Here is a 22,389-nt window from a genome sequence, read left to right as displayed (position 1 = left end):
TTCTGACGGTTTAAAAGCTTTCAGCAAATCAATCAGCAGCAATAAGAGACACAGAGATATTTTCACCCACTTCTGGGCCTCACGGAGAGTCAGCTCCCAGAAATGCACTCCCAGTACCAGCATCTTAGCCCTTTGCTCCTTACTCCAGCAAGTTTCTACACGTAAACACTTAGCTTCCATAGGGACTGTCACTCAAGTTAGAAAGGCCTTGATCTCCGCTTGCTCCGCCCCCTAGCTCCGGAAATTACATCAAGGCACTCGGCGTCCCGCCCCCGGACGTAGGGCTTTTCTATCCGGATTCTTAGCGCGGACTCGGAGTGCCGCTCTTCTCTACGTGCTTTGCACATGCGCGACTGCTTTTCCCTTCTTCCTCCGCTTCCACTGGCGTCCACGGTTCACGGAGCCGCCGCCAGAGCGGCGGAGAAGTCGGGAAGTGCAAGATGGCCGCCGCGGAGGCCCCGTCGTTGCGGGAGCAGCCGGAGTAAGTGGACTGTGCGGGGGGGTCGGAGCTGGGCCCGCGGGCCGCCGGACGGGAGGCGGCGGTGACCTGCGCGACGGGCGGGAAAGTTCAGGCCTAACGGCGACTGCCAAACTTTGCCTTTCCGCGCGCCATGGGTGGTGCGATGGGAGGCGTGGGAGCGGCCCCGGCTTTGCTGCCCGTGGGGCCGCGGCTGTTGGGGCGCCGGCAGCGCGGCCTGCTGCGCGTCGTTGCCCCGGGAGGCGGCGGCACGAGCGGCCTCTACAGGTCCAGTTCGCGTGGCGGCTGCGGCTGCCCTGAGGTCGCGCCTTCCTGCGCCTCCCCTGGGGACGGTGGAGGTCTCTAGTCTCAACCTCCGCGTGCGGGACCCGAGGGGCAGTGGCGGCAGGCAAGCCAAGCCCCGCTTTCCTAACGCATACATTATCCCTGCGGTCCTGCTGATGGTAAGAGCAGAGATGGAGGTGCTAGGGTCACACTTTTCGACTGTCCCGGAAATTGTGCTAGCGAAGTCTTTCGCCTTCTGCTCCAACCACAGCCCGGTATTTCTCAGTCCATTGGCAGCTTATTTCCAACTTTCAAACTTGAGGCAAAGTAAGGTAGCCTTTCTGGTTTTTGATGCCTTACAGTTTTTGCCCCAGTTTATAGTCCTTTGGGAAGACATATGGGAGAAGTATTGGGAATTGTTGCTACTTCTAAACCATACTAATCTGTTTATAATTAAGCTAGTATAAAAGTAGTTGAGACCAAGTGAATAGTCAAAGGCTAGCCGTTGCTTAAATAAGAGCAGTTTTTTTCCCTCTCTCATGTTTATGCTAGGAAAGCTTAACTTGAAAGAGAATGGCATTGAAGACCGTGCACCCCCCCACACACACACACACTTGCATTATCTAGTGTTCCCAGCCTCTTTAGGAAAGCGTTTGATACCGTCTCCAGCAACTTGTGATAGAGGACAGCTTTGCTACCAGATAACTTGACTTCTTTGCTGAAGAAGTCCTGAGTTCCCCTTTCATTTGCTTTACTCAACTTGACAGAGAATTCAGCGGGTTTATTGTTAAGTGTGTTTTGTTGTGACAACTTGGCTTAGCAGAGAACAGATAGGGTTTTAACTAGACATAGCTTATTGTTTCTCAGTTCATGGTGTGGCAGTTACAGGATGTCAGTTCAGTACAATGGATGTCTTCGGCTGTACAGCTGAGTGTTCTAGTAATTTGTTCTGAGTATTATGTCCATTTATTTGAGGGAAGAGTTCATTTTGAGGATGATTCAGCCCTATTACATTTGCATTTGTGAATAATACTATAGTTGTAAACATGCATTTGTTTAGGCTCTGACAATTGCACATAACACTGATGGTAGTCTTTAATTTACCCTCCCTTTCCCCAAAGAAATTGTGTAAATGGAATATTTTTCTGTGTCCTATTTTCGCTAACTTGAAAGTAATTAATGAAGAAAGTGACAATTTGATATGAAAGTAGGCACTATGTGTATTTTGACCATAGTGCTCAAACAGTGTCTTAATGGCTTGTAGTTACACTCAATAGCTTGTAGTTACAGGGAAGCTATTCTAATAGAAAATTAAGAAAGAATACATATATTACATAGTTTTAAAATTCCTCAAAGGCTCAAAGGGCTTTCGTTGTAATGGCCTGCACATTTGTCACCTTCTTTAGTTCATCTTAAAAAAAAATATTTGCAGTCATTAGTGACCGGGTCTATTCAAATCATTCAAATGGCAGCTCATTAATTCTTGTAACAATACTGTTGAGGTAGATACTGTTGGGGTAGATGGCTGGTATTTTATGGGTGATGAAACTAACCCAGAGAAATAGAGTAGTTTGCTCAAGGTCACACTATGATAGGCACATTTAAATTTGTGCAGTCTGGTTTTAAAGACCCTCTTCAGACTGCTGTACTGTGACTCTCTTTTCAGGTGCCCTTAAGGCTTGAAATAATATTTTTTGCTAGTGTCCCGGAAAGATCCATGTAGGGGGTGAAGAGGGATTAAGACTCAAGCTAGTACTTCACCCTTGAGCCACATTCTCAGCCTGAGATTATTGAGAAGGGCCTGGTACTAGGAGTGAACTCAGAACCTCATGAATACTAGCCTAAGTAAGCACTCTACCACAGAGATGCACCCCACTCCCATGAGGGTTGGCCATGTCCTTCAGGCCAGCCTCCCAAGCATGACCTACCATTCCCAAAGATGTGCTTTTGATGTGATGTTTCTGATTCATTAAAATTTAATTTCTAGAACATTAATTGGAAAAGGTAAGGGCAGAAGCTAGGTCTAGGATTAATTGGTCTTTGGGATCCATTCTAACTTAGGTCTACATCAATTCTTTTTCAAAAGTATTTCAGGCTGGGTGGCGGTGGTGGTGCATACCTTTAATCCCAGCACTTGGGAGGCAGAGGCAGGTGGATCTCTGTGAGTTCAAGGACAGCCTGGGCTACAGAGTAAGTTCCAGGAAAGGCTACATAGAGAAACCAACCCTGTCTCGAAAAAAAGTATTTCAGTTTGTAAGAAAATTCGTTTAACTACTTCCTCTGCATTATTTGCTCAACATTAATATATTTTTTAGGAATTGTCTTTTTAAAAAACAATTGTCTAGCTTGCTAATGGATACATTGAATCCTTCCAAAATAAGACTGTCCTAGCTGGCAGTGGTGATGCATGCATTTAAACCCAGTACTCCATCAGCAAAGGTATTGAGGCCAGCCTAGTCTACAGAGGGAGTTTCAGGACAGCCAGGGCTACACAGAAACCCTGCCTTGAAAAGCCAAAAATTTTTTTTTGTCTCTTTTTTTTTTTTTTTTTTTGGTTTTTCGAGATAGGGTTTCTCTGTGTAGCTTTGCGCCTTTCCTGGGACTACTCACTTGGTAGTCCAGGCTGGCCTCGAACTCACAGAGATCCGCCTGGCTCTGCCTCCCGAGTGCTGGGATTAAAGGCGTGCGCCACCACCGCCCGGCGAAAAGCCAAAAATTTTTAAACAAGAAAAAAAAATCGGTTGATAACTAGACATGGTGTTATATTTCTTTAATTCCAACTAGGGGAGCAGATTTCGCTACATTCCAAGCCAGGTAGGGCTATATAGTGAGACCCTGTCTGATTTTGAGCTGCTTATGATGGTGCATGCTTCTAATCCCAGTAATTGGAAAGCTGAGGCAGGAGGGAAAGTCCCAAACCAGCCTGGATTGCATTGTGATACTCCACCTTACCCTACCCCTGTTTTCTGGGAGAAATTTGTGAAAGAGAAAATTAAAATAACACTAATGCTTGGTAATTAATGACTTCCTGTTATTTTGAAGTTGTTCCATGTCTGTATTTATTGTGCCAGATCCTCCCAAGACCTAGGTTGCTTACAGAGTAAAACCTAACAAATGAGCAAACTGCTGAACCCCCTGTGTTGTTTCTACTTTATATTCAGCTTGGATCCTGGATAATGTGAATAAATGTTAAACAATACTTGGTAATAGATTATCAGTAAATACTTGTTTTATGACAGGTTTATGCACATTCATTTGTTACATTGTAAAGTACAAATGTAAAGAATAGATTTATATAGTCTCTGTTGTCCATGTAAAACTGTCCAAGAAACCACCAGTTTTCTTAACCAGCAGCCTTAAGAGAAAGCTGTTGATAATGAACCTGTTTTTGCCACTTTATTTATATACCCATTTCTTGTGGGACTTGTGTAGTACCAAGGTTTGACCCATGCTAGGCACTGTACTACTGAGGTGGCCCTTGGAACCCTAAACTAACGCTTGTTTTCTGAAGTTTATTTTGAAAGATGAACTGAAGAAAATAGAAGTCTGCTGTATGGGTGTATAGGATTTGTTAACGTTTGTCCTAAGATAACTTTTTTTTTTTTTTTTTTTTTTTTTTTTTGGTTTTTCGAGACAGGGTTTCTCTGTGTAGCTTTGCGCCTTTCCTGGGACTCACTTGGTAGCCCAGGCTGGTCTCGAACTCACAGAGATCCGCCTGCCTCTGCCTCCCGAGTGCTGGGATTAAAGGCGTGCGCCACCACTGCCCGGCGATAACATTTTTTATCAGGAAATTATAATTTGTAAAATTGTAATTTTTTTAAGAGCTAGATAATGTCACTATTTCTAATGGAACTTATTTCATACCTAAAGTTAAAGGCTATACTTAACATCTATTTCCACCATTTAAAAAAAAGATTTTTTTGCGGGGGAGGGGGGGAATGAGTATATTTGAATCATTTAGGGTATTGCATAATATCAAGGAATATTATGTGTGCAAAGAAGTTTTCTGGGGAGCATTCTGTGCTAAGGAAGCAAAAGCAGGGCTCTTAATGTAATTACTATGAGCACATTCCATGGGAATTTAATCTAATTGTCACAACAAACCTATGATTTGTCCGTGTTACTGATTATCCAGTTTTTGTAGCTGCAGAAAATGGCAGTAGAGGAGCACCTTCCCCAGGGTTACAGTAGTTGTGGTATGTTGGCCAACACTTTGAGTCAGGCGGTTTGGTTCTAGAACCATCCCCTTTTGATGGTATTCCTTCAGTAACTTAATAACCACCCAGTCATCTCCACAGGGTGTGTTTGAATAGGCATATTTGTCTAATGTGTATACAGTAATACCTTGGGGGGGGCAGTTCATGCTAAACACTGTTAAATAAGCATTTAATGTCTTCGGGTAGGTGCGGTTGTTTTCCCCACCTGAGTTTACAGACACATTAAACTTGCCAACACCAGAGGCAGGTTGATCTCTGAGTTTGAGGCCAACCTGATCTACAAAGCAAGTTCCAGGACAGCCAGGGCTACACAAAGAAACTCCATTTCAGGGTTGGGGGACAGGGGTCCTTGCCAAATCCTTACTACTAGTACAGTAGTGGAACCAAGTTTAAACTTCAACAGCCTACCTTGGGGACTGCTTACTTTCATTTTAAGTGCGTTTTTATGTAGTGTAACTTAGGGTTACTTTTATGACTAAAATTCTTTACTATGGATGCTTACATTTTATGCATATTTAAAATGAATGTTTTATCTTTAAAAAAGATTGCTGTAATTTTTCTTGAACTTTTCCCCCAATCAGTTAAGATTCAAGGGAAAAAATTGCAATTCAGGGAACCATACTAAAACATCTACTAACAAGAAATTGGCCCACACTAAAACCCGACTCCTCGTAGAACAGTGTCCTCTGCATGTCTCTTCAGTACTTTTTCAGAAATTGAAGTTGGTAGATTTCAGGGTTCCTTTTGTTTAATACCATGTAATGGCTATGTGTTTTTCATGCCTTCATTGTTGTCAGCTGATAACTTCTCAGAAATACTCTGTATTCCTCTCCCCTACCAACTTATTAAAAACTGAGGCCTGCCAGAGAACAAGAGTGTATACCCCAGCTCCTGCTACAATCTCCAGAAATGATAGTGCTTTTCCAGATAACCCAGCCAGCACTTTAACCTTGCAGTTCTTGTGCTTTTGGGTTCTCAGCGGCCCTTTAGTTCTGTCACGCCTAGAATCACACTTTGTCATCTGCAGGCATTTCACTTGAGAGCGTAGCCTCGGTTAGACTACAGTCTTCACAGAGTTGGTGCCCTGACCACAGCCACCTGAGTGTGGTTTTCTCTACATGACTGACTTGTGCTGCCTGCTTTCTCTATTCCAAGTGCTGTTTCTCCACATTCTTTGCTCACTCTCTAGAATACTGTACTGCACCTTTAGTTTTTAGCTCACATTCCTTCTCAATTAACACCTTTTTTTAAATGTGCTCACTTAACAAATGAGTTGGATCCCCCCATACACACACACACACACACACACACACACACACACACACACACACCCCTACCTCATGTGATCTACAAAACACCCTTCTTGTCTATTCTCAAAAAATGGGTTTAGGCGATCCTTCTGTGTTCCAACAGCCCCTTGTTTGGGTCTTCTGCTATTGTTTTGCTATTGGTACTTCTCTAATGTTTTGTGGTTGTTTGTGTGGTGTTCTTTCCCACTGGACTGTACTTTCCTTGAGGGAGGCAAATATGTCCTTGCACATTTTTATTTTCTGGTCACCTTGCTGAAAATCTGCATATCGTAGTAGATCATTTAAAATGTTCAGAGACTGATGAATAGATTCATGATTCTTCCTTTGCAAGAAACAAACAAAAAACTTACTCAAAAGCACCAGGAATATATCATTTGAAGGCAGATGAGCTGTATCTTCTTCCAAATTAGTGTGGTGGACTGAACCCAAGACTCTTAAATTTGCTCTTGGGCCTATCTTGTAGAAAGCAGTGAAGTGCCTTCAAAGGGAGAAGTTACGTGCTTACTGATTGTCAGAGCTCTGACCTTTGGTAGGATTGCTACATTCAATATGTTATTTCATTTAGAATGTTTTGAATTTACAGTGGCTGCGCTGGGACACAACCCCATGTAAGTCCAGGAGCATCTACAATGCTGTTGAGGCTATATTTAATCTGGAATTACTGAACACTTGATAAGTGGAGAGTCATAAACTCTTTGAGTAAAACCCACGTGTTTAAAACAGAACATCCCTTAGTTCATTCTTTTTTTGCATCCACCTATGAATATGAACGTAATCTGGGATAACAGTTTGTATTGGAAATTCACAGAGAGGGAATAATTTGCTGAACAAATACTTGGTCAAATCCTGCAAGGTTTCTGGTGTTAGACTACTGTTGACCTCCAGAATGTCTTTCTCTGTGGTTGTTGTAGCCAGGCAGCTACAAACCAGGAGTCCTCACTCCTGGCCAGTTCTCTGAAGTCTTAGCTCATGGGGGTTTGTTTATATTGTTACTGTCATCTTGAGAAACTTCCAGTACACACTGACCACTTATTTGGAGCTAGTCAATATTAGCCCCTGAGATTTTTTTTCAAGAGGTGATTAGGTGAGATGTGTTCACAAGTAAGCTGCTAGGCTTATTGTAGAGACACCAAGTGTTCTGAGTTTGATCAAGTGGAAGAGGTTAGCTTTCCAGTATGTCAGTATCTGTGCTTTATGAAAAGAGAAAGTGGGCCTTTTGTTTAAGTATTTGTGAGGGATGCTGGTTTAAAATCAAATCACTGGAGTTTCTGTGTAACTAAAAATAATGGGATTTTATTATGGCTGGTTTGGATTTCGTTTCATTTAAATGATTTTTCTTAAAAACATACCCAGTACTACTTTTAATTTTTAATTCAACTATTAAAAACAGTTTGTTGTGTCTCTGCCACCTCAGCCTTTGAAATAAAATATCTGAAACTTACAGTATTTTAGTGGCTAATGTGTTACAGTGAGATTCATTGTATCATTTACTATTGTTATAACTGAACACTGGGTAAATATTGTGATTTGTAAAATGTGTTTCATATGTTTATAGAATGGATGATGCTGATAATTCTGAAAAGAGTGTAAATGAAGAAAATGGAGAAGTATCAGAAGACCAATCTCAAAATAAACACAGTCGTCACAAAAAAAAGAAGCATAAACACAGAAGTAAACATAAGAAACATAAACATTCCTCAGAAGAAGATAGGGATAAAAAACACAAACATAAGCATAAGCATAAGAAACACAAAAGAAAAGAAGTTATAGATGCCTCTGACAAAGAAGGCCTCTCTCCTGCAAAAAGAACTAAACTTGATGATTTAGCTTTGCTGGAAGACTTGGAAAAACAGAGAGCCTTGATTAAAGCTGAGCTTGATAATGAGTTAATGGAGGGAAAGGTCCAGTCTGGAATGGGGCTTATTTTGCAAGGCTATGAATCTGGCTCCGAAGAAGAAGGGGAGATTCATGAAAAGGCAAGAAATGGAAATAGGTCCAGTACCAGGTCTTCCAGTACACGGGGGAAACTTGAAATTACAGACAACAAAAATAGTGCAAAAAAACGAAGTAAGAGCAGATCCAAAGAACGGACTAGACACAGGTCGGACAAAAGGAAAAGCAAGGGAGCTGTTGACATGGCGAGAGAGAAAGCAAACAGGAGCAAGTCCAAGGAGAGGAGGAAATCCACAAGTCCGTCCAAAAGAAGCAAGTCTCAAGACCAAGCAAGAAAATCAAAGTCCCCTACCCTTAGACGGCGGTCCCAAGAAAAAATTGGGAAGGCCAGATCTCCTACTGATGAGAAGATTAAGATTGAAGATAAAGGTAAAATAAAGGATAGGAAGAAATCACCAATTGTAAATGAAAGAAGTCGAGATCGATCTAAAAAATCCAGGTCCCCAGTTGACTTAAGAGATAAATCCAAAGACAGAAGGTCAAGGTCCAAAGAGCGAAAGTCAAAACGGTCTGAAATTGACAAAGAAAAGAAGCCAATTAAATCTCCTTCAAAAGATGCCTCTTCTGGGAAGGAAAATAGGTCACCTAGTAGAAGACCTGGCCGGAGTCCTAAAAGAAGAAGTTTGTCTCCAAAACAGCGAGACAAGTCAAGAAGAAGTAGATCCCCACTTGTCAATGACAGAAGATCTAAGCAGAGCAAATCACCTTCTCGAACTCTGTCTCCAGGTAGAAGGGCCAAGAGCCGATCCTTAGAAAGAAAACGAAGAGAGCCAGAGAGGAGACGACTTTCTTCTCCAAGGTAACCTGTTCATGAAACATTCAAGCTTATTTTTTTCTTTTTGGTGTTTTGAGACAGGGTTTCTCTGTGTAGTTTGTTTTGGTTTCTGTCTTGGAGCTCGCTCTGTAGACCAGGCTGGCCTCGAACTCACAGAGATCCGCCTGGCTCTGCCTCCTGAGTGCTGGGATTAAAGGCGTGCACCACCACCACCCAGCCACATTCAAGCTTTTTACTAGTTTATAGTTTAAAAGAAAAATAAGAGTGTGGAGATAATTTTAAATGAGATAGTGATGAGTTTCGTAACAGTAGTGTAATTTAGTACATTAATTATATTAATACTTAAGTGTTTTGATAGTAATTTATGTTTGTTTTATGAATAGCTTGACGATTTCTTTCAAATTCTTGACTTAATTTAGCTAGTATGCACATTATTGTTGAATATAAGCATTTTCTTATAAGTGGAGTCTTGCAATTTATCTCAAAGTACAGATGGTATACTATTTTGGGAAAAATACTTTGGTGACAGTATATAGGTTTTTTTTTTTTAATTTTGTAACAGCAGTAAGTTATAGTGTAGGTGTTCTGTATTTTGCTGATGAACATTAGATGGGTTTATTTTTCACTATCATGTACAGAGATATCTGCTAGTTATATTTGAAGCTTTTTCATAGAATCCACAAGTGAATTTTCCCAGTCTCCTTACATGTACAATTGTATCTTAGAAAATTCAAGTTAACTCTGACCTCACACATGTACCAAGGCACAGGCATGCACACATACGTATAATAAACAAATAAGATTTCTTAACCATAGAAATACCAATATATAGACACTTGAAAAAGAAGAAATAGAATATTATGACCTATTTAGGTAAATTTCCTTTGAGTTGTGCATCCAAAATTTGAGTTTCTTTTTAACATGAATAGTCTTTAAATTTATACATTCTGAGGTCATGGGAAATAATTTTTATTGTATGCCTTCTGTAACACCATAATGCCAGTGGAATCATCTGACCTTAAATGGTAATTCAAAATAAATTAATCAGTTACTCTCATTAAATTTGTGAATCTTAAGCTCTTTACATGTCGAAAGGGTTCTTTTAGTTTGTTCTCTTAACTTGCATATGTTCCCCTTAAGAACACGACCTCGAGATGATATCCTCAGTAGATGCGAACGATCAAAAGATGCCAGCCCCATCAATAGATGGTCTCCAACCCGAAGAAGAAGTAGGTCTCCCATTAGAAGAAGATCCCGTTCCCCATTGAGACGCAGCAGGTCTCCAAGAAGAAGAAGCAGGTCTCCTCGGAGAAGGTGAATATGAAGGATAGATGTTATCTTCTTGATTCGTTAACCTTTGCCTCCTTTTGAAACTTCAGTTAGCTGCATTGGCAGGTTTTCCCACAGACCATTTTTCTCTGAAACATTTTAGTTTGTGATTACATACCCTCCTTTTGCCCACATGTGGTACTGCACACGGTTCTTCAGTGTGGTTTCCTTTGAAATTTATACAAGCCGTTGGTCTTCAAGTACTTAGTTAAGGGCCTAGGGAGATGGTTCAGCTGCCTTTCCAGAAGATCCAAATTTGGGTCCCAATATTCCTGTCATGTGACCACAACCACTTATAACTCCAGCTCCAAGGGATCTAGTGTCCACTTCTGGCTTTCTTGGACACTTGAATGCACATGGTATTCATGAACACAGGCACACATGATAAAAGTAATCCTTAAAATTGATAATACTTGGAATTTTTTTTAACTAGCAAGACCTTTAAAAAAAACAAGGTTATATAAATAACTTGGTTAGGATTTTCTGATTAAAACATTTCAACTCACTATTAGGAAGCATTTTACATAAACTGTATTATTTAAAGGTCAATCAAAAAGATTTAAAATCCATGTTTGCATAAACCTGAACTTATGTGTAAATGAACATTCTTTTGTCAAAGGTTTAGGAAGACAACATACTAACGGCTTACATTAACACCACCTTTACATGTTTCTGATGATTTACTTTTTAAAACTATCTTCTTAGAAATGGAAATAGTCAGGTGCTTCTGCTCACTGTAAGGTTTCTGACTCTGCCAAGTTTCTGTGCTGCCAGTATGTATAATCGTTGTGATCTCCTTCCTGAGCAGACTGGGGCAGTGGGGTTCCTGCTGCCATCCTCTTGGTGGCTCTCCTGTCTTCTCAGTCATGGGTCCATTTTCTGTTCGTAGTGTCATCTTCTCGTGTGTACAGGTGTCCTAGATGGCCAGAGGGCACTGGATCTCTTGGAACTGGAGTTACAGGCAGTTGAGTTACAGCAAGTTGATCTTCCTGATGTGGATGCCGAGAACTGAACCTGGGTCCTCTGTAAGAGCAGTAAGCTGGGCTGGAGAGGTGGTTTAGTGGTTAAGAGCCCTGGCTACTTTTGTAGAAGACCTGGATTTGGTTCCTAGCACCCACATGACCCACATGGTGGATCACAATTCTCCCTTCTTTCCCCCTTTCACTATAAATAGATTAATTAATATTTTAAAACTTAAAAACAGCTGGGCGGCGGTGGCACATGCCTTTAATCCCAGCACTGGGAAGCAGAGCCAGGCGGGTCTCTGTGAGTTCAAGGCCACCCTGGTCTACAGAGCAAGATCCAGGACAGGCACTAAAACTACAAAGAGAAACCCTGTCTCGAGAAACAAAACAAAACAAAACACCTTCATTTTTACTGTATTAATAAATGTATGGCTGGAAAGTGGCTCAATTGGATAGGAACACTCTACAAGCATAAAAACCTAAGTTCACATCCCCAGCACTCAGATAAAAAGCTAAGCATGGCTATATGTGCCTATGACTCTGGCAATTAAGGACCAAACAGGTGGATCCTGAACTGAGAGCTGGCCACTGTAGCTAAAAAGTTTCCAAGTCATTGTGAGACCCTGTCTCAAGACAGTAAAATGGAGGACAATAGAGAAAGACATCCTGCTCCTCTGATCTCTGCATTCTTACACACGGATGTGTGTACTCACCCTCACATGCATGTCTATATGTAAAATAATATATGCATATATCCAGTACAAACCAGTAGCCTGTGAGTCACAACTTTGGTGCTGTGAGAGTGTTGAGGTACTAGTAGTGTAGTTCAGTGGTAGAGTGCTTGACTAGCACACACACTCTCCAGAAACAAGAAACACGAGTATTTGTTTCTGTTGAGCTTAACTCCATATTCATGAGAAAAAAAATAATCGGACAAGTATTATTAACTATGTTTTAGTTGTTTAAATCTTTTAGTGAGGGTCCAGATAGATTCCTCAGGAGCACTTGGTGCTCTAGCAGAGGACCTGGGTTTGGTTTCCAACAACCATACGGTGGCTCACTGTTGTTTGTAACTCCAGTTCCAGGAGATTGGATGCCCTTTTCAGGCCTCGGCGGGTGCCAGTTGTACAGTACATGCATAAATACATACATTCATTTCGGCCCACACAAACACAAACATTTAATGACTCCGGGGTCTTGCTAGTGCTAGTCCCTTCGGCCTCCTCCCCAGGGATGGGGTTCTATGGTGTGCCACCATGCCTGTGCACCTTTCCTTAAAAGACTAGTTTTTGGAGACATTTGGGTTCACAGAAAAATTGAGTATAGAGTTCAAAGTCTCCCTTTATTCTTCCCTGCACATACATGTCCTTTGCTTACTCTAATTGATACTGTAACAAATAATTACCTGTCCCCTTTTTCCCTTCAAATAGAGATAGGAGTCGAAGGAGCAGGTCACGCTTGAGAAGAAGGTCTCGATCACGGGGTGGTCATAGGAGAAGGAGCAGAAGCAAAGTAAAAGAAGATAAATTTAAAGGAAGTCTCTCTGAAGGAATGAAAGTTGAACAAGAGTCTTCATCTGATGATAAGTAAGAATGCAGCTATACCCATTTCGTGTTTCTAGTAGAGGAAAATTGATGGACTGGAGATCTTTTAATTTCTACATAAATGATAGGAGTGAATCCCTAATTTCATGCAGAATTTAAAAGTTATAACCTTTTGTGGTTATTAGGTAGGCTTATGGCATAGGTAACACTTTTCTGATTTTAGGGGTTCTGCTTTGTCTAAATTGAGTTGAATATTGGGTCATCATTGTACTGAATCTTCCTTTTGTTTTTATTAGAACAGACCAGTTTAGGGGAAGATGTTTCTACACAAATTTTAGACTTTTCAGTTTATGTCAGATGATGCGTGCTTTTCAGTTAGGCTAGTTGACAGAGTGTCTGTTACAATGAGAGAGAAACACTGGAATGACTAATTTGACAAAGTATTAGAAATGATTTAAAATGCAAGTTTCTAAAAGCATGGTCTATGAATCAAAGCTGTTTGAGTTGAGTGTTTCTCAGCAGCACTTCTTGCCTCCTTAGAGACATTTTGTTCATGTCTGAAGACGTTTGGTTGTCACCTGGTGTTAGAAGGCCAGGGATACTAGATCCTGCAATACACAGTCTAATTCCACCTCACATGACAACCCACCCCCCAAATCAGTAGTGCTTGAGTTAAGAAGCCCTGCCCTGTTTGGTTCTATGAGAGGAAGCTGGGAAGAGAAGAGTTGTGGATAGAGCCTGACACAGCCACAGTGCACTGCTAATGGCATGAACTGCTCAGCAGACACTAAGCATTGAGAGGACAACAGTGCACTTACGAGGTCATAAAGACTGAGGAACATGTGGGTGGACATTGAGCCTTCTTGTCTTTCTGAAAGAGTTTGTGTGGATACTTTTTGGTTTTTCAAGGCAGGATTTCTCTGTGTAGCCCTGGATATCCTGAAACTCACTTTGTAGACCAGGATGTCCTCAAATTCAGAGATCTGTCTGCCTCTTCAGGGATTAAAGGTGTGCACTGCCATCACCTGGCAGATGTATGCATTTTTGTTTTTCATGTTAGTTTTTGTTTGGTTTGCAGGTGACCACAGCCCGCTTGCATTTTTGATAGGAAATGACCAGAAACCTCCATGAGCTTTCCGTGATGATAGCTTACTTCTGTAGCTTTCCTTTAGAGATGAGAAAACTCAGAGCAGAGCAGAAAAAGAACTCTTCTCTACGTTTATGTAGAGATCTCTCTTGTTTCTGGTTTTGGTGCCCTGAACAAGGTGAGGGTAAAGTCGCTAGGCTTCCATCAGGCAGCTGAGAGTCGGATCAGCAGGGTTGGTTTAGATAGTGGCTCCAGCTTTAATTTTAAAATGTGCAAGGTAACAGTTTGGGAATCTGCAAAAATGTGTGAAAACATTTTTTTTTTTAAAGCCTTGAAGATTTTGATGTAGAGGAAGAAGATGAAGAGGCTCTAATAGAACAGAGGAGGATACAAAGGCAGGCGATTGTGCAGGTATGTGATGATCCGTCTCGTGCGCGGTACTCGGAAGCAGAAAGGGTTGTAAGTTGAACCAAGAAGGGGAATAATGACAGTAACTAGGTCACTGGAAGAGCTCATACATTTGCGACACTTGCATTTCTTCGGTTATTAAAGCTGACATAATGTTGCTCTTTGTTTTCATTGCATTGTAATGTAAACTTTTTGTGTAAAACATGAGAATTTGAAATTTTTTTTTAACAAACATGAAAATTCTTACAGTGTAGGATAAATTGTAAGTTCATTTAGTAAAGTCTGTGATGTTATACAAAAAACACTTTAGTATCTAGAAAGATGATGGCAAGGTTTATAATTGCAATTTTGCTTTTGTGTGTGTGTGTGTGCACATGCATCATGGCATGAGTATGGTGATATGGATAATTGGGAAGGAGTTGGTCCTCTCCCCCCATGTGTGGGTTCTGGAGATTGAACTTGGATTGCCAGGCTTGGTAGCATTTAACTTTTGCCCACCGAGCCTTAATTGCCAGCCCATAATTGGGGTTTAAATGAAAATTGTGTGAGAAAGGTGTTCTACATAGGTCTCAACAGTAATGAAGTAATAAAATTTGCTGTTTTAAAAGACAAACCACATGTCCTTGGCTGTCCTGAGTCAAAAGCCTGGTACAGTCACTGGGGCCATTGGGGACAATAGTCCTCATAAAGTGCCTTCTCAAAGGACAAAGACAAGAACAGCCATGGCAGTTCACTTATCCACACATAGCAAACGGTAAGGCAGGAAACCAAGGCGAGAATCAACTGCAGAGGAAGCAGGACAGACCTGAAAGGTTTTTAGTGGTACTCTGGTAAAGTCTTAAGCCGTACCTCTGAAAACTTGGTTGAATCTGTTTTACTCTTGGCCAAGTTCATGACCCCTTATCTGCAACCCTTGCCAGATGGGCTTCAAAACTTAGACACCTTTGAATGTTAAAACAGTAATATGGTGTGTATCTGTGCACATCACTTAGAGCCATCTGAGGGATCTAAAACAGGTCCTGTAATTAGCTCTTTAATATTTCTAAAATGAGATACATGAGTGGTCATACTAGATGATAAAGAACAATGATAAATAGAATTTCATATGGTCAGGTTTTACCACCTGATGACTGTACGCCAAACACAGAAATACTTTTCAGAGTTTTTTGTTTTTTTTTGGGGGGGGTGGTTTCAAGACAAGGTTTCTCTGTGTAGTTTTGGTTCCTGTCCTGGATCTTGCTCTGTAGCCCAGGCTAGCTTCGAACTCACAGAGATCTGCCTGGCTCTGCCTCCCGAGCGCTGGGATTAAAGGTGTGTGCCACCACCACCTGGCCACTTTTCAGAGTTTGTGATGTTTGGAATTTTGTAAGGATTATGCACCTGATGCAAGCCAGGCATGAATGCCTTTGTTTTATATTTGCATGACTCTCAGTGTCTTAATGCAGCAACTCTTTGAAATTAATATATTTAGATAAATGGTTTTCTGAAGCTGATATATCTATTGTTATTACAGAAATATAAATATCTTGCTGAAGACAGCAATATATCTGTGCCATCTGAGCCTAGCAGCCCCCAGAGCAGCACGAGGTCACGATCACCTTCTCCAGATGACATCTTGGAGCGGGTGGCTGCTGATGTAAAAGAATATGAGCGGGAGAATGTTGACACATTTGAGGCCTCAGTAAAAGCCAAGCATAACCTGATGACGGTTGAACAGAATAATGGTGAGTTAGAGTGTCTTAATGATACTTTTCTCTGTAGTTTTAGCTGTGTAACTTTATAATGATAAGATTTGAGGGAAAATAAAAGGGAGTAGGAATATTATGCTCAAACAATGCTCTACAATGTGCTTTTTAGCTTATTTTCTGTATATATGTGTCTGTGTATGGTAGGGGTTGCATGTGCAGGCCAAGGGACAACCCCAGATTTTATTTCTCAGGTCCTATTCACCTTTTCTTGTCTTTGAACTTGCTAATTAGGCCAGGCTGACTGGCCATGGAGTCCACATGACTTTGTCTCCCAAGTGTGGGAGTCACAAGTGAGTGCAGCTGTGATGCCCTGCTTTTTTATACAGGTTCTGGCAAGGCAAGGACTCTACTGATTCTCATTTCTTGTCAAGGATGTCTGTATTTTTATTCAGTTATCTGACAGATGTATGTGAATTATGTCCAGTTGTGGCGACCCATTGGATACTAATTTAACAATACTGTACATCAGGTTGTTTTGAGTGCTGAGCTACGGAGTTTTGGAATAGTTTTCTAGAGAGCCAATGTGCAGAAAGTAAAAGAAGTTTTATTACTACTACTGATTTTTCTGTTGACTTAGGTGTTGGTTTCTGTTTTTATTTCTCAAGTATTAATCTAAGAAGTGTGATTCTTGGATCAGGAGTGGATTAGTTATGTGTGCTCTTGTCAGATTCTCTTCTTGCAAGTTGTGTGATCTTGCCATCCCATAAACCACACCTGGGTACTTATTTAGCCAAAGCCTTATTAGTATAGGTGTTATTTTCTTTTGGAATTTTAGCCACTGTCCTTAATAAGCTCTTGTACTTAATGGTAGTTTTAATTTTCATTTCCCTTAGGTGTGTGTTCTCTTGTTGAAAACCATTGTATTTCTTATTTCCTCTGTAGTCTTCTGAGTGGGTATTAGGTATTTTAGGGGCAAATTATGAACAGATGGATGCTGATCTTTTTCTGTCCAAAGGAGGAGATTAACCCTTTGAGGTATTTAAATAAGATTTTAAGGATAACTTCATTTTAATCCAGGATTATCATGTAGGAGCTGTTAACTTATTTATTTAAACTGGCAGTGGCAAAAGTTGATGTTAGTCTTTCGGCATGTACTTATAGTGGATTTTTATATCAAGTGTAATGAGCTGCTTCTCAATTGAATTATTGATTGAAAGCCAATGTGAAAGATGGAAAAAAAGCTTGATAATACTACTAATTTTTCTGTTGACTTCGATTTTAATTTCTGTTTTTATTTCTCAAGTATTAATACATATTTCATTTAAGGGTCATCTCAGAAGAAGCTTTTGGCACCTGATATGTTTACGGAATCTGATGATATGTTTGCTGCTTATTTTGATGTGAGTAATTTTAAATCAGTGACTTAACTGTTTAACTAGTGCATATGAGCAGTTAGAGAGAGAAATGAGGTCCGTGTTAATATAAGACATCTGAACAACCTGTGTGCATAGCATCTCAAAAGTGAAGTGTACTAGCTTTGTTCCTCCCAGAGGCCAAAACTATATCAGAGTTTTTAAAAGATGTACAACAGAAGAACTTTACTGAAGTTATATACACCTACCCAGAAGCCTAAATGTGTAGTACTTATGTGCATGTATGTACATACCTCACCTCAACACATGAACAGGAATATATGCGTGTGTTAGATACTGTAAGGGGTTGCTTAAATGGCCTTAGTGACTAGTTGTTGTTGTTGTTGTTTTGATTTTCATTTTATTTTTGTTCTTGTTTTGCTGTAATGTTTAGCAGTGCCTTTTATTGAAAGTCTGTACTACAAATACACCTGAAAGTCTGGAACCATTTTCAGTTTATATTTAAAGGGTCATAAGAAATACAAGGCGTTAGTAAGAACAAATAGAGGATAAATGTAACAGGAAAAATAAAAATGAAGTAGAATAAACAGTGTATGGGACCCTGAAGACACTATGATTGGCCTAAATAATAATCTGTAATGCATCACATGGACCACAACAGACACACTAGAAGAGGATGAGTTAAGATGAAGTGAATATTTTCCCCATTGAAGTATCAGCACCCATCAATGAGGAGAAAAAATTGCTTTGGGTTCCAATCTATAATCAGTTGGCCTTGCTGCTTTGGGTCCATGAATAGGCAGCACCTGGTGGCAGGAGCAGGCGGCAGTAAAATTGCTCATCTAATGGTCAAGAAGGGGAAGAAAATAAGGAGTTTTGGGTCTCAGAGTCATCTTTGAACTTCTACTAGGTGTCAGCTCTTTCAAGATTCCACTGTCTTCCAGTAGTGTCAGTCTGAGAAACCAAAGACTTGGGAATGTGGGTTGGGGGTGTTTAATAACCAAACAATAACATTATTGCAGGACCTTCTGGGTATCATGGGGAGTAATATGGATAGGGTTCTTCACAAATACTAGATAGATATTGTTATTTTTAATATTCCACACAAGCTCAACCTAGTACAGCCCGTGAATATTATACTACATTTCATGCCTATGTGGTAAGGGTACAAATGTGGACATAGACAGGGAAGCAGACAAAGAAAGGATGAAAATCGGTAGGTAATGTTGGACACTCTGATAGTTAACAGAGTTCATTGCGTAGGGATTTTTCCAGTCTGTCTTACCAGCTACAGAAAACCAGATCTGATTTTTTAATTTTTATTTTCATTTTTAATGCCTAATCATGCCCAAAAGCTTTTGGGAATCTTGAATGTTTTTTCTGTTATTAAGATTATAAGACATTTTGGTAATTATGGTACCTTGAATTTATATAAGCAATAGTAACCATCAACGGATCTAATGAAATGCTAGTCTTGCCATTTTTTGTTATTAAGGAGGTTTGCAGCCACCCGGCAACCACTCATGTTGCCTCCCTCATTTCAGAGTGCTCGTCTCCGGGCTGCTGGCATTGGGAAAGATTTCAAAGAGAATCCCAACCTCAGAGATAATTGGACAGATGCAGAAGGCTATTACCGTAAGTTTGCGTTTCTCATCAACTTTAAAATTCACTGTGCAATTCCATAGAAGCCCACTGCTCAATGTAATCACACATTGTGAACACTGAGTAGAAAAGTGTGGCACAACCAGTCACAGCACGTGAACTTTAGTTATATTCCACTCAGCAGCTCAGAAGCATTACATATTAATTAAATAAAGCAAGGCTAAATCTGTGTGTAGATATTTTCAGCCATGAGTGAATCCTCTAGAGGAGAGGGTCTATCGCTAGACCATCTTTACGTTATAAGTCAAGAGAGCAACATACAGAGGAACTCAGGTGGCAGTCCCACAGTATTTGTCGTGTAGTACTGTAGCTGATGACCCTTCAGTGAGCACGTGTATAAAGTTGCCAGCAGTTGATAGGCCCACGAGAACTCTTAGTTGTCTGAATGGTCATGCAGCTTCTTTCACATTCTAAAAAAATGACCAATTGAGGCAGTGACTAGTTTTCCATTGTGTGTTAGAAACAGTGGAGATTTGATCTATTTTTTAAACAACTTCAATGTGTTAACAACTTTTTGATTTTGTTTTTATAATCAGACTTATAATTTTTAAATTTGGTTTTAGGAGTGAACATCGGGGAAGTCCTGGATAAGCGTTATAATGTGTATGGCTACACCGGGCAGGGTGTGTTCAGCAATGTTGTACGTGCCAGGGATAATGCTAGAGCCAATCAGGAAGTGGCTGTAAAGATCATCAGAAACAATGAACTCATGTAAGTAACTGAACCAAAAACAACAACAAAACACCCAGACATGAATCTTAGTTAAATAAATTTTTTAGGAGAGATTTTTGACTGTAGATTTTAAATTTACAGCTATGTTTTATGTGGGAAGTTCTAGAACCATAGATTATTATGTTGAACTCATTTCAGTATGTCCTCATCTCCTTCTGCCTCACCTAATGCCATTATGTGCTGTGACAACCTTAATCTAGAAGGAAGAAATGAAAGTATATTGATTGTTACTGAGCATACGGCGGCCAGCAAATCAAAACTGATTCATTAGCTGCTGAGAGGAGTTACTTGTGTCTTTCATCTCTTGACTTTTTTCTTTCATAAGCATAAGTAATTGCCATAGCCATATATTTAAATCTGTACCACATACTGAACTGGTAGTAGAGCCAGCTTTTCACTGGCCTTCAAATGGTAGAAGTCTTAGAGATTTTTCTTGAAGTCTTTGGTTGTCCTAAGCTTAGAAATAAAGATAAGTTTGGTTGGGAAGGTCTGACCTTCTGTACTGTAGGCACTTTTAAGATGGACCTTATGACAGTTTATAGTCAGGTTTTCGTTAGCAAAGTTATACTTAGGAAGACATACCCAATAATTACATTTTTAGAAGACACAAAATAATTATTATATCAAGGTATTTTGAGATTAAAATTTTTTATGTACACTGGTGTTTTGCCTGCATTTATGTCTCTATGAGAAAGTCAAATCACTTTGAGTTAGATTACAGACAGTTGTAAGCTGCGTGTGGGTTCTGGAAATTGAACCCAGGTCCTCTGGAAGAACAGCCAGTGCTCTTAACCACTGAGCCATCTCTCCAGCCCCAAAATTTGAAAAATTTTAATAAGTTAAAAATGACACTTAGGTACTTACGTGTGTTACCAATGGCAAATCAGTTGTGTCTAACAGATGTTACTCCTAAATTCTTGTTATGTCCTAATTTTCTTTTTCATTTCAGGCAAAAGACTGGTTTAAAAGAACTAGAGTTCTTGAAAAAACTTAATGATGCTGATCCTGATGACAAGTTTCATTGCCTGCGCCTCTTCAGACACTTTTACCACAAGCAGCACCTCTGTCTTGTATTTGAGCCTCTCAGGTAAAGTGTCAGAACTTGAGTAGTCAAGTGAGCGTGTAGTTTATCTGCCTACCAGCTTCATTCAGGGTACATGCAGGGGAGATTTGGGAACTGCTTAAGGTTTTTCTGCTGGTTCTTTTTGTTAACTTTACTTTCCTGAAAATATTCAATGTATAAAACATGAACTGACTTTGTATGTGTGGCAGACAGTAAGTAACCTCAGGTACCCTGCAGGTCAGCAGTCTGATGGACAGAAATAGGAGTGGTGGGCAGAGATACCAGTTTTACCTTTAGCAGTATGGCTTCCTAGTTGTGTTTGCAAGGGGAGGCCTTTCTCAAGTGAAGTAGGAGTTACTGTGTAGTAGCTCTTCCTTTGTTTATTTTGAAAATCGAGCTTTATTGGAAAGTTGTATTATGGATATATGTTATTCTCTCATCTCAGTGTCAAATAATTTATCAAGCATTGGGGATAAGGATTCTCTAAAATTTTATAAATTGTATTTTGCACTTGATTTTACTTTATGCTTAAAAATTTTTACCTTTTGTATTTGATTTTTGACCCCATTTTCTTTTGTTTTCTCTCAAAGTATGAATTTGCGAGAGGTATTAAAAAAATATGGTAAGGATGTTGGTCTTCATATTAAAGCTGTACGATCCTATAGTCAGCAGTTGTTCCTGGCATTGAAACTCCTTAAAAGATGCAATATCCTGCATGCAGATATCAAACCAGACAATATTCTGGTAAGTAAACAACTAGGCCACCCTGTGTGTTTGTCCACATCTCTTCCTACTAACTGATAATAGGATTATTGTTAGGCTGCAAAATAATATTAAAAAGTATAATTATATTAGTAACCCATTATGATGGACTTTGCCAAATTTTGTCTTCCTTTGAAATTGAGTCAGGAGTTTCATAAGAACTGTGAGGGAAGAGGAAATGAATTGTCCCTTTTTAAAGAATTGATTGATGGATTTATAGTATGCAGTGATCCCAAGAATGATGGTAATAATTTCTTTGGGTAGCTAAAAAAGGCTGTGCAGTGTTGCTGTGTTGAAGTGTGCTCGGATCTTGTGAACACTAAAGGAACTGCTCTCTACTGAGCAGCTATTTAGAATTCAGTTTTAAAGGTGCCTGTTTGGTTTTGTTTTATATTTTGAGATACAATCTTATTCTTTAGCAGCCTCAAACTTATTATTTCTTCCCTAGCTTCCCAAATCTCATGCTGAGATTACAGGCAATCCTACCACCCTTGGTTCCTGTTTTTTTTTTTTTTTTTTTTTTTAATTGCCATTGAAGCTGGCTTCTGGGAACCCAATCTCTGGCTAGGTATTAATGGAAAGGTCTTCCTTTGAAGTTGTGACATCTGTTTATTAGTGATTTCTGCTGTAGTGCAATCAGATTTCACCATGTCTATGATGTTTTGAAATTTGGAGACACATCATCATGGAGATAGCATTAATGCACAAGCATACCTTCCCTTTGTTGGCCCCTTTCTTCACCTTTCTGTGGTCGTCATAGTTTGAAGCATATTCACAAC

General features: G+C 40.0%; 1 protein-coding gene across 5 annotated transcripts in view; it reads left to right on the top strand.

Moving 5' to 3' along the window:
- Nucleotides 1-276: 276 nt before the first annotated feature.
- The window catches only part of Prpf4b (pre-mRNA processing factor 4B), a 32,346-nt gene continuing 10,233 nt past the window's right edge, over nucleotides 277-22,389 (top strand). For 4 of the 5 annotated variants that reach the window (XM_059263186.1, XM_059263187.1, XM_059263185.1 and 1 more), the window contains exons 1-11: nucleotides 280-481; nucleotides 7,825-9,021; nucleotides 10,138-10,311; nucleotides 12,722-12,877; nucleotides 14,252-14,333; nucleotides 15,844-16,054; nucleotides 17,345-17,418; nucleotides 18,936-19,026; nucleotides 19,617-19,764; nucleotides 20,735-20,872; nucleotides 21,439-21,592. In XM_059263186.1, coding sequence (XP_059119169.1) covers nucleotides 441-481; nucleotides 7,825-9,021; nucleotides 10,138-10,311; nucleotides 12,722-12,877; nucleotides 14,252-14,333; nucleotides 15,844-16,054; nucleotides 17,345-17,418; nucleotides 18,936-19,026; nucleotides 19,617-19,764; nucleotides 20,735-20,872; nucleotides 21,439-21,592 — 2,466 coding nt within the window. In that variant the 5' untranslated portion in view covers nucleotides 280-440. Of the gene's footprint in view, nucleotides 482-7,824; nucleotides 9,022-10,137; nucleotides 10,312-12,721; nucleotides 12,878-14,251; nucleotides 14,334-15,843; nucleotides 16,055-17,344; nucleotides 17,419-18,935; nucleotides 19,027-19,616; nucleotides 19,765-20,734; nucleotides 20,873-21,438; nucleotides 21,593-22,389 lie in introns of all 5 variants that reach the window. The other variant, XM_059263189.1, reaches the window with a different exon arrangement.

Source organism: Peromyscus eremicus, chromosome 5 (genome assembly GCF_949786415.1).
Source record: "Peromyscus eremicus chromosome 5, PerEre_H2_v1, whole genome shotgun sequence".
Taxonomy (NCBI): Eukaryota; Metazoa; Chordata; class Mammalia; order Rodentia; family Cricetidae; genus Peromyscus; species Peromyscus eremicus.
This window is presented reverse-complemented; position numbering and strand designations above follow the sequence as displayed.